At 32.4% G+C, this 17,681-nt stretch overlaps 1 protein-coding gene across 1 annotated transcript; it reads right to left on the minus strand.

Annotated features, from left to right (window-relative positions):
• Window positions 1-96: 96 nt before the first annotated feature.
• On the minus strand, window positions 97-13,680 carry LOC130962370 (putative disease resistance protein At3g14460). The gene is made up of 3 exons (XM_057888593.1): window positions 12,811-13,680; window positions 236-2,726; window positions 97-146 (listed from the first exon to the last, which is right to left on the minus strand). Exons 1-3 carry the CDS (start codon window positions 13,678-13,680, stop codon window positions 97-99), a joined length of 3,411 nt encoding a protein of 1,136 aa, XP_057744576.1.
• Window positions 13,681-17,681: the final 4,001 nt, after the last annotated feature.

Consider the following 17,681-nt stretch of genomic DNA (forward strand, 5'->3'; position numbering starts at 1 on the left):
GTACCAACTTGAATGGATGGGATCTGGGAAATTTTGGGCCAAATTTGTTGATGCTTGTTCTTGCAGTGTTCTCCCAGCAAATGACAGTAGTCAATTTCAAGTAGCAATAGAGAGGAAGGCAGCTTTTCTCCTGCCATATTCTCCAGCTTCTCACATCGTTCAATTATTAAATGTTGGAGGGAGGTGAGGCAGAGAAATTGGTTGCACTCTAATGTCTCCAAATTACTAAACTGACTGATCTTCAAAGTGGTAAGAGAGGGAAGGTGAGGCAGCGAACCGGCCTCAGGGAATGACTTCACATTCTCACTGCCAGAACCATCAATGATAAGATGAGTGAGGGTGTCCAAGTTGCGCATCGACGATAGACCCCTCCATTGTTTCCCAATAATAAGCTGTTTCAGGTTAGGTGGCAAACCAGCCTCTGGTAACCTACAAATTTCCCAGCAGCCCTCTATCTCGAGAGACTGTAAACTTGGGAGAAGAGTATTCATATCATGTGGCAATGCCTTCAACTTGGTGCAGAAGCTGACCTCAAGACGAGTCAAGTTGGGTGCAGCCAGTCCTTTTCCTGTGAATGACACAAATTTGCAGCATTTAAAGATGGTGAGACGTTGAAGAGAAGCATGTGATGGCTCTGACAATGAAACTGATTCTAGATTCTCACACTCTGATATAGTAAGAGTCTTAAGATTGGGGAAGTCATCCAACGACAATGAGGTCAGTGAATCACAGTTTCCTTCTATGTATAGCTCTACTAAACTGTACTTTTGCTGTTGCTGGGGGAATTTCAGCTTGCTGCATCCCCATATTCTCAGAGTTTGCAAAGATTTGAGTACACAATTGTCCCGGAAGAGTACATCAAGCGACCAACGTGAGATATAGATATCTTTGAGGCAACTTAGATGGTTGACACTCATTGCCTGAAGTACAAACTTCAGCATAGATTCACATCCCTTAATTGATACCATATCCTCTCCAATAAGTGACATCTCAGACTCTCCATAATCCGTACGTATATCTAGTCTGCGAACTTTTGAAACATCCCACAATGAAGAAATGATTCTCAAGAATACCCGGCCAAGCATATCTCCCTTTAACACCGGACAATCTCTTATCCGAAGCTTCGTGAGTCGAGGAAAAGTTTTTGAGTCAGGTAAGTGCCACACCTCCCAACATGGCATGTTATTGAACTCCAAAATCTCCAATGAGGGAAACGGTGCAAGAAGCGAAGAATGATGATCGCCTTCATTCTTGTAAAACTCCATACCAATACTCCTCAGCTGATGAAAACCTTCAATGCAAAGGGACTTAAGAGATGGCAGCTGTCCAAGTGAAGGCAACATGCAACAATTCTTGCAAGACTCCATAGACACATCAGTCATGTTTTGGTAAGAACAATGCCCCATCCAATTTGGAAATATTGTACCCTTGTATCCCCTGATTTGCAACACTTCCAAGCCATGGTGCGGTTGCAAGCTGTCGAGTATATCTCTTTCAGTTTGTGTTCTTGAAACTATATAATCACCTGAAGACCATTCCAACATTAAGTTATCAATGTTCTTCTTATCTATTATCCTTGCACTCCTTGCTTCTTTCACATCAAGGACATTCTCCAATTTTTGAATCTCAAAGTATCCATGAAGATTTAATAGCTCTAATTCCTGGATTCCATTATCTTTATGCTTGCCCACGATAAAGTAGCTTAATGTGTGCAGGTGTTGCAATTTGCTCATTCCTCTTGGCATTTCTTTCAAATCAGTACCCGAAATATTGAGATGTTGCAAATTCACAAGTTTATGCATGCCATTGGGTAACTTAGTCAAACTAGAACAACATGCCAGCTTCAATGTTTGTAGATTGTACAAGTCACACAATGATTCTGGCAGTGTCCTAATACATGTCCTAGAGAGATCCAAGTAACGCAAATAGGTTAATTTACCTATTAGACGAGGCAATACATCAAGTGCTTTGAAGGATGGAAGTGACAAAACTCTCAAATATTTGAGCTTCAATATTGGATTACATGTTACATCATCAATGTTATCTGACTTTGAAAAGACATTAGTTGACAAAAATGTCCTCAAAGATTCAACTTTACTGATGGAACTAAAATTTTCTGAGACTAGATTCGAACTTTCATAAGACAAATGACGAGTTCGAGTATACACATTCACTGCATCACCAAGCTCTTCAAATCTACCATAGAAGTCTCCAGCAAGGAACAGTGCTAAATCATGTAAAAGGTCATGCATCACAAAGCTCTCAGAAGCATAGTGATCATGTCTTTTGAAAAACAACCTAGAAGCTAGTTCATCAAAACATTTGCTACCAACTTCGAATAAACTCTCCCCTCTATTTGGTGGCCTTAAAAGATCTTCGGCCATCCATAGCAAAATTAGTTCATCTTTACAAAAACGACAATCTTTGGGATACAATGAACAATAAACAAAACAACGTTTTAAATGTGCAGGAAGATGAAAGTAACTGATTAATAATGCAGGAATTATTTTACTGTTCTTCACAGAAAATTCCCAAATATCACTTATTAATACAGCTTCCCATTCCTTAACATCATGTTTTGTTCGCAACAAGCTTCCAAGTGTCTCTGCAGCTAATGGCAACCCCTTACACTTCTTGGCTATCTTTCTACCGATTTCTTCTAGTTTTGGATCCCCATTTGATTCTGGAAAACAAACATTGTTTGCAAACACTGACCAACAACAATCCTCAGACAACTCACTGAGAATGTAAGGGGGACAAGTTTGGACTACAGAGGCAACCTCTTTGACACGAGTTGTTACAAGAACTAGAATGAGACCCGCGCGATACGAGGCACGGTAAATTAAAGATAGTATATAATAAATATTAAAAATAATTATATTTTGTAGAATTAAATTAAATATATATAAATTAAAAATAAATTTAAAAGGTGTTTTATTTAAAATAATTTGTAGTTCAAAGTACTTGGATGTTGGAGTTGTACAAGGTGAAATTTATATTTGGTGGTTTGATTTTTGCATTTGTTTTAATTGATGGATCTGGTCTTCTTATGTAGTGCTCATCCTCCTTTTTCTTTATTGGTTGTTGTTAAAGTTGTTACTTTCTTCTTTCGATCGTAGGTTCTTATGAATGCATATTCTTTATAAATTGTTGAGTTGTATGCACTTTCTTTTGTGTTGTTTGTTCCATCTTTGTATGTATGTTCTTCTTCCGAAAATGTGTCTTGAATTTGTATGATTTTCTTTCTCCTCAATTGTTGGGAATAAGTAGTATGACCATAATCTAATCAATCATGTGTCAAATAATTTGTTATTGTTATTATATTAAAATATTAATATAATAAGGTCCTTGATTAAATTTAGAGATTTATCATTGTGATAGTGATCATAATATTGAGAGATAAATCTTTTATAATTTAATCTAAATTGTTCTTGGTCATAGGATTATTAAAAAGGACATTAATAATCCAGAAAGATCAATATATATATATATATAATGGTCTTCATTGGATGAAGATTAATAGATCTCATTTATTAAATTATATATATAGATGGTGCATATAGAGATATAACCATTGAACTGACTCACTTTGAGAATTCCTAATGGTTATAATTACCGTATATTTGTCAATAGGATATTCTCAAGAGGAACATAGTAATAGAATTTCCTTTGACCTGCGACTGTCATAGTAATTAACAATGTATTTATTATACTTTGATTCCGGACACCTAATACCCTAGGGTGTTAGTTGAATGGATATTGGGTATGATTTAGATACTTGTAGAATTAATGATTAGTCAATAAGGAATCCATCAACTATCGGTAAAGAGTTTGAGCTCTATGATTATAGTGACTGAGATGAATAAAACCTTGGCCAAGGAGATTGAATGAATGAAGAAATGAGTTTCTTAGGTCATTCACAATTCATTATAATAATGGTAACAAGTTAGAGTTTGACAATTAAACCATACTCTAAGGGTTAACCAAGAGCTGGAAAGATGGAAGGAATTATACTTTGTTCTTCTGAGGTTCTTAGTAAAAATATATTACTTCATACTATCGGGTCGTTGAGGAGTGTTGCTAGACGCCAACCTTGATTAGTAAATTTAGTACGACTAATTTACTACCCGCTTAGTATTGAACCTATGGGGTCACACACTAACGAGTGTTCTAACCTTTGCTATAGAATTATTTAATTATTATTTTGATTTGATCAAATAAATAATTATATTAATTCAAATTGAATATTATTATATTCTTTGCTAGCACCAAGAATATAATAATAATATGATAATTGATAATATTAAATGAGATTTGAGAATAATTAGTTATTCTATTTCTGAATTTGAATTATAAATTTGGATGAGATCCAAATTGATTATGTTTAAATTGTTATGATATGATTCATAAAATTTGAAAGATTCAGATTTGGAATTTCAAGATATGATTTAAATTTGAATTGAGAATCAGATTTAAAATCAATAACAAATCTCATACTATATATATGTACGTCAAGAGTACAGGAAAAACACGAGAGAATAACAAGGGTTTTATTCCTTTACCACTACACACATAAATGTATGTGAGCCTAATTCTTGGAGAAGAATTTTATGGCGTGCAAAGAGTTGCAAGAGGTTTCTCAATTTAGATCAGATGTCCATTGGTCAAGGAGTTGACAGCAAAGGTTGGTCTCGGTGTGGATACGCATAGCGCCTTCGTACCATCGAAGGAGAAAAAGATTTTTACTAGTGTACTCAGGTATTTAGATCTGATCTACTATATATATTTATTATTGGAATAAAGTTTAAGTACAAAATAGATCTTTAGGATTACTTTTTTTTTCCGCTGCGTGTTATGAACACATGGTAATCCTACAGTGGTATCAGAGCTTTGGCTTTTTTGTGTTTAAATTTTTATTCCTATTTTCTTAAATTTTGCGAATTAATAGGATTAATTCAAATTTTTTTTTAAGCATATGATGTATTTATTTCCATTGAGATAGTTTTCTAATAAATTAATAGTTAATTTATTTTAATTATTTAATTGTGATTAAATTATCATTTTTTAATATAAAAGTCATATTTATAAATCAAATATTTTGTTTGATTTTATTTATTTATTAAATTTTATTGTGATTTTGATCACAATAAAAGGAATAAGATGCAAAATATCTTTTGTTCGTTTTTTTTATATGTGTATATATAAAGGTCAAATTTAATTTGATAAATTTGTTAAGGCTAAACGTTAGTACATGAAAAATCAAATTTTGATTTGATTGATGTGTTTTGAACACTATAATTTTAGAAATTAGTTTTTCTAATGTTCTTGATTATAAAGAGCGACCTGACAACCAGGAGTTTTATTTTCAAGATAACAATCAGTATATACATTTGATGTATTAGAGATTTAATTTTATATTTTTCCTAGACAACCTGGGAGTATAAAATTTAATCCATGAGTACTGATAAAAATTCTCTAACAATAGAGATAAGTCCTAAAAGTTAAGATATTGTCAAAAATAAATTTATCTCTTGTTTACAAGGTACGACCTGACAACCAGACGACTTGTAATCATGGATAGAATTTATTGATGTATATGATAATACATAAGGAGAATTAATTTTATACTTGAACCTAGACAACCTAGGGTATAAAATATAATTCAGTTAAATAATTGTTTGATAACCAGATAATTATTTGGGATTATAATTGTATGTGATACAATTTAATCATGTTTATTTAGAATAGGTATGAGTAACAACTTGACAACCAAGGTACTCATTCATGATTCTAAATAATTTTAACAGAAATATAGATTTCTTAATTTACTTTCATATTTTTTAAATATGTCCATCTTTCGTATGGCATAATTGAAAGTAATAAATTAGTTATACATTGAGAATTGTTCTTATGTATGAAAGAGTTATCATAGACAAGATAATCTTATTGAAATAATATTCTCCAATAAATTTGGTTATGGAATGATTAGAAGTTGTGAAGAATTTGAAACATTGCTTTATTGCAACATGGGTTGTTTTGACACTCATGAGTTTCAATTTCAAAGACAACCTACTATTTATTATTAAACATCTTGAGAAGATGTATAATGCCCAAAGCAAGATAGTACGACTATCAAAGATTTTATTTAAATTAGTAGGAGTATTAGACAATATATTTTGAATTAAACAATTTTAGAAGTTGGAATTCTATTAGCCAAATGGCTTTAGCAAAAATTGTTCTTGCAAGTATTTTTGGAGATTTATTTTGTTTCAAACAATTTATAATTGTCCTTAATATGATTAATGTTTGTGATCTTTTTAGAAAAACTCAATATGAGTATTGAGGATGCCAATTAAAATTGCTCTTAAGGGTTGGTTTGACTATTAATAAAGATATTGAGTATTTTTATTATAAGAGTTTAAAGTAAAATCTCTAACATCTAATTGATATTCTATTGAATAGAGAATGAGATTCTCTCAACGCACAAATATTAGTACTCTATGTACTCTATCATGTTTAAAGAAACATGAAATTTGATTTAATTGAGGATCACTATTTGTTAAATATTTGGACTATATTTTAAAATGTTGCTAAATTAACAAATTTCTCATTAAATCAATTTTTTTACCCATATGAGATATGGAAAAGACATAAGTTGAAATTCAAAGAACATTAGAGTTTGGAGATGTCTTAAATGTGTTAAGAGATTGCACAACAATAGAATTGATATTAGGTCCATTAAATAAGATTTATTGGTTACCCTAAAGAAATAATGAGATTATTTTTATCACTCTTCTTATGACAAAGTGTCTATGATAAGAGGTAAAACACCTTTTTAGAAAATGGATTCCATCTTAAAGAAAGAGTGGGAGTACAAACTAACTTTTTGAAAAAGTAGTTTATTTGTATAATGATACAATTTTATAAAGATAGATCTAATGGTTACTTAGACTTTTTATAATCATGTTCAATAAGGATTGTCCTTAAAATAAAATTATGCACTATTGTAGTGGGAGATTTCATGTTTTAAGAAAACGTGATATTTATTATGCACTAAGTGTATTTTACAAAAGGTCAAGCAAACATGCTCAAAAGCTAAGGTGTTTAAGGTCAAAAGAGTTTTGATAAACACAAATGTGCATTGAAAATTATAAACATGATTGATTGGCTCTAGTGCAAGTGGGAGATTATTGAGATAATAGTATGCCCAAGATCCAATCTATCATGATTGGCTCTCGTGCAAGTGGGAGATTGTTGGGAATAAGTAGTATGACCATAATCTAATCAATCATGTGTCAAATAATTTGTTATTGTTATTATATTAAAATATTAATATAATAAGGTCCTTGATTAAATTTAGAGATTTATCATTGTGATAGTGATCATAATATTGAGAGATAAATCTTTTATAATTTAATCTAAATTGTTCTTGGTCATAGGATTATTAAAAAGGACATTAATAATCCAGAAAGATCAATATATATATAATGGTCTTCATTGGATGAAGATTAATAGATCTCATTTATTAAATTATATATATATGGTGCATATAGAGATATAACCATTGAACTGACTCACTTTGAGAATTTCTAATGGTTATAATTACCGTATATTTGTCAATAGGATATTCTCAAGAGGAACATAGTAATAGAATTTCCTTTGACCTGCGACTGTCATAGTAATTAACAATGTATTTATTATACTTTGATTCCGGACACCTAATACCCTAGGGTGCTAGTTGAATGGATATTGGGTATGATTTATATACTTGTAGAATTAATGATTAGTCAATAAGGAATCCATCAACTATCGGTAAAGAGTTTGAGCTCTATGATTATAGTGACTGAGATGAATAAACCTTGGCCAAGGAGATTGAATGGCCAGAAATGAGATTTCTTAATGAAGAAATGAGTTTCTTAGGTCATTCACAATTCATTATAATAATGGTAACAAGTTAGAGTTTGACAATTAAACCATACTCTAAGGGTTAACCAAGAGCTGGAAAGATGGAAGGAATTATACTTTGTTCTTCTGAGGTTCTTAGTAAAAATATATTACTTCATACTATCGGGTCGTTGAGGAGTGTTGCTAGACGCCAACCTTGATTAGTAAATTTAGTACGACTAATTTACTACCCGCTTAGTATTGAACCTATGGGGTCACACACTAACGAGTGTTCTAACCTTTGCTATAGAATTATTTAATTATTATTTTGATTTGATCAAATAAATAATTATATTAATTCAAATGGAATATTATTATATTCTTTGCTAGCACCAAGAATATAATAATAATATGATAATTGATAATATTAAATGAGATTTGAGAATAATTAGTTATTCTATTTCTGAATTTGAATTATAAATTTGGATGAGATCCAAATTGATTATGTTTTAAATTGTTATGATATGATTCATAAAATTTGAAAGATTCAGATTTGGAATTTCAAGATATGATTTAAATTTGAATTGAGAATCAGATTTAAAATCAATAACAAATCTCATACTATATATATGTACGTCAAGAGTACAGGAAAAACACGAGAGAATAACAAGGGTTTTATTCCTTTACCTCTACACACATAAATGTATGTGAGCCTAATTCTTGGAGAAGAATTTTATGGCGTGCAAAGAGTTGCAAGAGGTTTCTCAATTTAGATCAGATGTCCATTGGTCAAGGAGTTGACAGCAAAGGTTGGTCTCGGTGTGGATACGCATAGCGCCTTCGTACCATCGGAGGAGAAAAAGATTTTTACTAGTGTACTCAGGTATTTAGATCTGATCTACTATATATATTTATTATTGGAATAAAGTTTAAGCACAAAATAGATCTTTAGGATTACTTTTTTTTTCCGCTGCGTGTTATGAACACATGGTAATCCTACATCAATTTCTTGATAGGTATGTGATTTTCGTCTGATGATATTAGTGTTGGCGAAATTGGTTCCTATAATCAATGAATAATTTAAATTAAAAATGAAAATAATGTCTTGAATAAGTGATTTTTTTAGAATTACCTGTTTTATTTGTTGTAATGGGTGTTGAGGTTCGGTATTTTTAGTTGCAACAAATATCTTGGCAACAGTGTATTGTTGAGAACCTTCTTTGAGATTAAAGTTATTTAGTTTGACTTCAAATATAAGTGTGAGGTTGCACAAGTTTTTCAAATGGGGTGGTGCTTCAATGATCAATCATTACTTTCCTGGAGTGTTATTAGATTTGAAACAGTTGTGCCTAACAATTTTTTTTGCTTCGCCATCAAATAATACAAAAGTTGTTGTAGCACTTTGATCTGAAATCTTTAATTGAATTTTGAACCTAAAATAAGTATTAGATTAGTAACTAATAATTTGATAGATGAGATTATGAAAAGTATATAGAATTATCTTATGGTTGGATATTGTGGTGTTTGATTACATGTACCACAAATGTAGTTGTCTCCTTTTTTATATGGTTTCTTATGACACTTTTCACATTCAACATAGTTCCATCCAAATTTGTCATCAATTTCGTTTATAGTTGCTAAAATTGCGAAGATCTTTTTCTATTCCAATATTCAATTTATGTTATTATTAGGTATATGGTATTTGAGTAAGTATGAATGTATGATGCATGTTGCGAGTTTTTTTTGTCATACCTGATCATCAGATTCCTATTGCATGGCCATTAGATCTTGAATAGTTATTCGATTTCTAATCATTTTGTTCTAAAGATTTGTGTTGGCATTGTCTTGGCTTAATATCTCCATTATTTTTTCATATTGATCAGTCCTGTTTAGGATTTTGTTATATTTGTTAAATTGAATAATTAAATAAATAAATTAAATTTTGAGAGACTTATTAGTTATGAAATACCCATAAGTCAGCTGTGTGAATTATTCAAACATACGAATTAGATCTCTCACAACTTTCTCTTTAAGGGGGCTACTTCTATCATCATTGTTGAACACTCCTATTCTATTTGATATCTCATTAGTTGTGTCATGGATATAAAGCTGTGCAAATTTACCTTTCCTCCTATCTAAAGAAACCAAAGATTCAAGAAAATAGTAATTTTGACTATTAATGTGAAAAGTATATGGGCCACCATGTTTATTAATTTTATGATCAATTTTTCCATCCATAGACATAAAAAAGCAAAGGATGCATTATAGATGCGAATATGCTTCCTAAAATTTTTTGTAATGTTGCTTCCATGGTAATCTAGTAAATTATGTAGCAAAAGAGGAGGGTTTTTAACAATGGCAATTGGACTCTTCCTTCCAAACAACAAATGAAAAATTTCGGATGAATTGTATTTTTGGTTTTGTGGGTCCTTTCTTCGTACCAAAGTATTGTGCCACAATACTCACAGACGCATGTTGGTCTTCCGAAATTTCATACTTCATTAGTCAAATTTGTAAAAATTGAAATAAAGAACATAATTTAAATGATATATTTGCAATCAAATTAAATTAATACTTAAAGAATCAGTTTGTAATAAAAGAGTTCACTCAAACATTTAGTTGCCTTAATTTTGAGCTATAATGTTAAAGGAAAATTAAAAAATAAAATTGGCCACTTACTTGAGCATTGGTTTGCTCGATTAAAAACAACCATCATTGAGAAAGTAGTTGGTTGAATTTCTGGATTGCATGCTACAGTGTAAAAAAACGAAAAGAATTAATTATGAGTAATGAAATTTAAAATTTACTTTTAGAAAAATAGGAAGAAACTATTGCTGAAAGTAGGTATACTTAAATTTTGAGTAGATCGAACAGATCTTTTTTTTTAATAATTGCCTTCTTTTGCATTTTGCCTCTCAAAACACAGCATATTTTCCATCTCATTATTTGTATTATCTGCGGAGTGAAAGATATACAATAAAGCCACAATAGGTCTTGAAGGTAAGCTATGAATACATGATGATTGTCCACCTGTAAACAAAAAACTTCGATGAAATGTAGTTTTAAGGAGAAAATATACCATGAAGAAGTATTAAAAATACAAGTAGGCTTCTCAATTTATTTCTCAACAATTGGATTGAACTAATGGATTGGAAAATATTACACAATAAAACTGGAAGGATATCCATATTTTTTTATGGATTGCAAAATTACTATTGATGTGATTTTTTTTTAAAATATCCCCTTTTTTCACATATTTCTATGATTTTAAATATAATGCAAAAGATTTCATTTGCATCCTACATCAAATAATTACAATAAACTATACAGATTCTTCCCTATTAATTAGCTATGAGTAGCAACAATTAGAACAAAACATGTTACAAAATAATTTGTACTCACCCAAAGTGAAAGCTGAATTGGCAATACTCCTTAACTTAAGACATTCCTTTTTCTTTGAGGGTTGCAAAATTATTATTGAAGTAATTTTTTTAAAAAAGATCCCTTTTTCACACATTGATAGAATTTTAAATACGATAGAAAATATTTCATTTAAATCATACAGAATGATTCGTAAACAATTACAGCAGAATATTTTTTTTTACCAAAAATCAATACAAAAAATAGAACAAAATATATTATAAAACTCTTTTGTACTAACCTGATGTGGAAGCTAAATTGACACTCCTCCTTGACTTAAAGATATTGCTTTCTCCTCACCTTGCTTGTCTAAATTGGATAGATCTAAGTGTTTCAAATAACCGTGTTTTTACATTTTTAAAATAGGCATCAAAATCACCTTAGGAATCAATTTACAATAAAATAAAGAAGGTGCAATCAAAATTATGTTAAACAAACCAAACTGCATAATCATATGTTGGAGGCACATATCCTCTTGTCTTCTTTTTTCGAAAGGATTGCTCTCCTCCTCTTTAATCTAGCTAACTCTGTCATTGCCACTGAAAAATCCTTCTACAACAAAGAGAATAAGACATGGTCAAAGAATGATAATCCATTCCAACTAAATTGTGAAAGCAATACTACACATGTGGAATAACAATTTGAAAAAGAGGAACACATAAATGTAAATTGTGGAAGCAGTACTACAAATGTAGAATAACAATTTATAATTTGATGCTCAAATATTGCAATGGACAGTATATAGGGAGCAATAATTTTAATGGACATTAATTTTGGTTGTGACGCGTTGGATAGAACTTGTTAAAAAAGATGAATACATAAATCTGTGCTACTTGTAATGATTTCACAATTAAAATGTTACTATTAATTACAAATAAATAGGGCTATTGAAAATGTTATTGAACAACGGAATGAAAAGAGTAAAGGACAAATTGAAAAATCTATAGAAAAATACCTGGGGTCTGGAATCGAGCTCCCGCAGAGAAACTGCAACAGAAGAACTGGAGTTTGGCCTGGTTTTTGCAATTTATGCAATGCGGCTCCGCCGGAATCGTGATGGACAATTTGTTTTGGGAAAAGCGCAATGGCTCATGGGATTGGAAGATGATGCAAGTAATAGGATTTTGGTATGGAGAGGTGTTGAGAGGAAGAGGGTTTCGAGAAATATGAGAAAGGTAATAGACTCTTTGGTTTTCCCAGTTTTTTTTTCTAGGCAAATGTTAATTTGTGTTTTTGTTGTTTTAGAAATAAGGATTGATTTGAGAAAAATTATTTATTGTGTTAAGCTGTTGGTTTTTATTGTGTTTTTTTTAGTTTTTTTTGTATATTTTTATTTTTATTTTTTTTATTTGGAAATAATAACTGATTTAGCAAGATTTGAGTGGTTGATTTTAAAATTTTGCCAAGTAAGCGATGCTGCTGACATGGCGTTAATAGGAGAAGAGAAATGACTTAAAAGTAATGTGGGTAAACTAATGTATCTACTTTTATATATTAAAAATAGACTGTACTTCCCTTTACCCCATATTGAAAGGGGGTTCTAAATTTCTTCCAGACATCACCATCATCACTCCAAACATCGTCTAACACAATAAAGAACTTCTTTTCAGACAATTTTTCCGTCAGTTCAAGTTGAAGTGAATTGAAATCCTCTGTATTACGAGCAGTTTGACCTATAATATTCTTTGTAACCTGAACAACATTAAAGTCTTCAGAGACACAAACCCATTCTTTGACTTGAAAACCCTCCATCAACTTGTCATTATTGTACAGCCATTGTGCTAAAGTTGTTTTTCCAACCCCACCTATGCCCACAATAGGAATTACAGACAACTGATTTTCTCTGTTATCATTTAATATCTTGATGATTTCCTGTTGGTCCTTTTCCCTGCCAAGGATATTACCTTCCACCAGAGATGTGGATGGAATTCTCCATGACAAAAAGTCCCTATAGGAACTCTTTTCAAGACCAAGGAAATCTTTTTGCTTTACAAGAAATTCTATTCTTCTAACCACCCCTTCCATCTTATCTACAATCTTCCTATCCCGGTCGAGGAAGCTAACAGGCCAGAAAGAACGTACCTCCTTTCGAGTGGCGGCTTTGGTGAGCACAGCGTCCAGCAAGTCATCGGCCACATAAACAGCATCCCTCAGACTGTTAAGCCACTCCCTCACAGAAGGGTTGTCCAATTGCTTGAACTCAGCATCACCAACCAGAGCATCAGCAGCAAGCAGAGAAATCTTCAGCCTTTCAACTAAGTCAGGACCAAGCTTCTTGCCCAAGACCAGGTTGACCGCATCCGTTGTAATAAACCTGTCAAAGATAACGTTAATGAAGCCAGAAAGCAAAGCTCCCCCAACAAGTGTACCAGCCATGATATGATCTTAGCAACAGCAAAGTGAATGGATTTTCAGACAAAGGTAAGAGAACAATGGTGTCAAGGCAGTGAACTCTATGGAGTTGCAAGCTGGCTTTGATCTAATAATTCTTCTTTGAAGTCCACGGACACTAGTCTTTGGAAAATTAATTAATTATATAAAAGTGGCTAAATAAACAAGCAACATCATGTTGCAGCACATGCATGTACGAAAATATCATGGCAATATATATTATGTTATGAGGTTATTAATAACAATAATGATGGTAATAACATATAAAAACTATAGAAATATATAGCTGCACATGAATCATGCCATCATGGTAACAATATATGGTTAAAAAATATTGTGCCAATAGACAATGTCTTTACATCTTCACGTGGTACCTGTCTTCTGGATTCTTTTTAAAAATAAACTAGAATGAGACCCGCGTCATACGCGGGATGGTAAATTAATGATAATATATAATAAATATTTAAAAATATTATATTTTGTAGAAATAAATTAAATATGTGTAAATTGAAGCTAAATTTAAAAGGTGTTTTATTTTAAATAATTTGTAATACAAAAGATTTGGATGTTGGAGTTGTACAAAGTGACATTTTTATTTAGTGATTTGATTTTTGCATTTGTTTTAGTTGATGGACTTAGTCATCTTATGTGGCGCTCGTCCTCTTTTTTTTGTTGGTTGTTAGAGTTGGTGCTTTCTTCTTTTTGTCGTAGGTTCTTGTGAAGACATGTTCTTTATGAATTGTTGAGTTTGATACACTTTCTATTGTGTTATTTGGTTCCATCTTTGTATGTATGTTCTTCTTTCGAAGATGTGTCTTGAATTTGTATGGTTTTCTTTCTCCTTAATCTCTTGATGGGGTGGTGCTTCAATGTCATTATTTTTCTGAAATGTCATTAGATTTGAAGCAGTTGTGCCCAATAAGTTTTTTGCGTCGCCATCAAATAGTACAAAAGTTGTTGTAACACTTTGATCTAAAACCTTTAATTGAATTCTGAACCTAAAATAAGTATTGGGCTAGCAACTAATAATTTGATAGATGAGATTATGAAAAGTATATAGAGTTACCTTCTTGTTGGTAGGGGTGTGCATAAAAAAACCAAAATGTGGTTAACCGGTTAAAAAACCATAACCACATTTTGGTTAACTAGTTTAATAAAACCATTTTAAAAACCATATCCATATTTTTTAAAATTGGTTAACCAAAACCAAATTTAAAAAAACCGGTTTTTAACAGGTCAACCAAAACCAAAACCAAATTAAAATCAAAACCTAATTTCAAAACCAAATTACATACTCTCTCTCTCTCTCTCTCTCTCTCTCTCTCCCTCTCTCTCCCCCCTCTCTCTCTCTCTCCTCCCCCCCTCTCTCTCTCTCTCTCTCTCTCTCTCTCTCTCTCTCTCTATCTCTCTTCTTCCCTTCTCACCTTCCTCTCTCTCATTTTTCTCTTTCTCCTCCTCCTCTTTGTCCCCTCCTCTCTCTCTCTCTCCCCTCTCTCTCTCTCTCTCTCTCCCTCCTCTCTATTTCTCTTTCCTATCTCTCTTTTTTCCCCTATTTCTCCCCTCTCCCTCTCTCTCCCCTTCCTTCCCCCCCCTCTCTCCCTCCCTTCTCTCTCTCTCTCTCACTCTTTCTTTTTATCCTCTCTCCTCTCTCTCTCTCTCTCTCTCTCTCTCTCTTCTTTTTCCCTCTTTCTCTCCTCCGCTCTCTCCCTTGTCTCTCTACTTCCATTTCTTCCTCTCTTTCTCTCTCTCCCATCTTTCTCTCTCTCTCTCTCTATCTCTCTCCACCTCGGCTTTCTTTCTCTCTCCCTTGTCTCTCTATCTTTCTCTCCCTCTCTCTTTCTCCCCTTTCCTCTTTCTCTCTCTCCTTCTCTCCCTCTCTCTCTCTCTCTGTCTCTCTCTCCTTCTCTCCGCTCTTTCACTGCCTCTCTCTTTCTCCTTGCCCTCTTTCTCCCCATCCCTTCTCTCTCTTCCTCTCTCTCCTCTCTTTCCTCTCTTTAATCATCTCTCCTCTTTTTCTATCTCTCATCCTCTCTCTCTCCCCTCCTATCTCTCTCTCCTCTCCTCTCCTTCTCTCTCTCTCTCTCTCCCCTCCTATCTATGTCTCCTTTATCCTATTTTTTCCCTTCTCTCTCTCTCTCCCTGCTCCTTCCTCTCTCTCTCTCTCATTTCCCTCCCCTCTCTTTCTCTCCATCTTTTCTTTTCTTTTCTCTCTTTCTCTCTCTCACTCCTCTCTCTTTCTTTTTCTTCTTTATCTCTATCCCATTTTCTCTCTCTCCTCCTCTTCCTCTCTTCCTTTTCTCTTCTTCTCCTCTTTTTTTCTTACTCTCTCTTTTCTCTTTCTCTCTCAACCTTCTCTCAATCTCTATCCCTCTTCTATCTCTGTTCTCCTCTTCTCTCTAAAGCGAGAGAGAAGAGAGAGAGGAGGAGAAGATAAAGGAGGAGAAAGAAAAAAGGAGAGAGATAAGAAGAGAGAAGAAGGATAGGAGAAAGAGACGAAGAGAGAGAAAAAGGACAAAGAGAGAAAAAGAGGGAGGGGAGAGAGAGGATGGGGAGAAAGAAGGAGAGAGAGAGATAGAAAAAGAGAAGGAGAAAGAGAAAAGAGAGGAGGGGAGAGAGAATGAGAGAGGGAGAGGAGGAGAGAGAGAGAGAGCATGGGGAGAGAGAGGGAGAGAAGGATAGAGAGAAAGAAAGGGGAGGGGGAGAAAGATGGGAAAGGGAGAGAGAGATAGATAAAGAGAAAGGGGGAGAGAGAAAAGAAAAAGAAGATGAGAGAGAAAAATGGGAGAGAGAGAGAGAGAGAGAGAGAAGGAAGAGAAGTGGAGAGAGAAGGAAGAAGTGGAGAGAGAAAGGAGGGGGTAGAGAGAAATAGAAGAGAGGGGAGAGATAGAGAGAGGAAGAGAAAGAGAGGGGAGGGGGAGAAAGAGTGGAAGGGGAGAAAGAGAAAGAGAGAAGGAAGAGAGAAGAGGAGGGGGAAAGAAAAGGAGATAAGAAAAAGTTACTCGTATCATTTAGAAATAAAATTATTTATATTAGAAAAAAATTATTTATAGAAAATGCTGAAAAGAGATAAGAAAGAAAAAGGAACAAAAGCAATGGAAGGGATTTCATTATTTACAAATGTTACTCGTATCATTTAGAAAGAAAAAAAATAGATTAAAAAAAGGTTTGAAAAGTTTGGGTTTTTTTATGTAAAAATATTAATTTTTGTGTAAAAATTTATTTTTACATGTAAAAACCAATTTTATGGTATAAAAATCAATTTTTAATATAAAAACCGGTTTTTGGTGTAAAAACCGGTTTTTAATGTAAAAACCGGTTTTTTAATATAAAAACCGGTTTTTTATATAAAAACTGGTATTTTTATATAAAAATCGGTTATTTTTTAAAAACCGATTTTTATTTTAATAACTGATTAAAAACCGATTTTGAATTTCACTAACCGGTTAATAACCGGTTTCATCATGTAAAATCAATTTGGTTAATTAACCAATACTATATTTTTGGTTAACCAAAAAACTGGTTTGGTTTTTGGATTAACCAAACCATGAACACCCCTACTTGTTGGATATTGTGGTGTTTGATTACATGTGCCACAAATGTAGTTGTTTCTTTTTTTATAATATGCTTTCTTCTGACACTTTTTACATTTAACATAGTTCTATCCTAATTTGTCATCAATTTCGTTTATAGTTGCTAAAATTGTGAAGATCTTTTTCTATTCTAATATTCAATTTATGTTATCATTAGGTATATAGTATTTGAGTAAGTATGAATGTATGATGTTCCTGTGATTTTTTTTTGTCATACCTGATCATCAGATTCTCATTGCAGTTCGAAAATAATTTTTTTTGTGCTAAATTTGATGTTATGTGAAGGAATAGTGATAAGAGACTTATATATGTAGTTTAAATGGAATGGTATGGAATTTAAATATTTATAACGTAAAATTTATTATGATTAATAATATTATTATGACATTTGTAATA

The sequence above is a fragment of the Arachis stenosperma genome, chromosome 2, assembly GCF_014773155.1.
Source record: "Arachis stenosperma cultivar V10309 chromosome 2, arast.V10309.gnm1.PFL2, whole genome shotgun sequence".
NCBI classification, from domain to species: domain Eukaryota; kingdom Viridiplantae; phylum Streptophyta; class Magnoliopsida; order Fabales; family Fabaceae; genus Arachis; species Arachis stenosperma.

Excerpts from the sequence above, each read along its gene's own strand:
- LOC130962370 (XM_057888593.1), bottom strand. The coding sequence starts at position 13,680 with ATGGCTGGTACACTTGTTGGGGGAGCTTTGCTTTCTGGCTTCATTAAC. Across the intron at positions 2,727-12,810 it reads ATGGGGTAAAGGGAAGTACA|GATTGTTGTTGGTCAGTGTT; the intron begins GTCTATTTTTAA and ends GAGTTGTCTGAG. Across the intron at positions 147-235 it reads TCTTACCACTTTGAAGATCA|CTGGAGAATATGGCAGGAGA; the intron begins GTCAGTTTAGTA and ends CGATGTGAGAAG.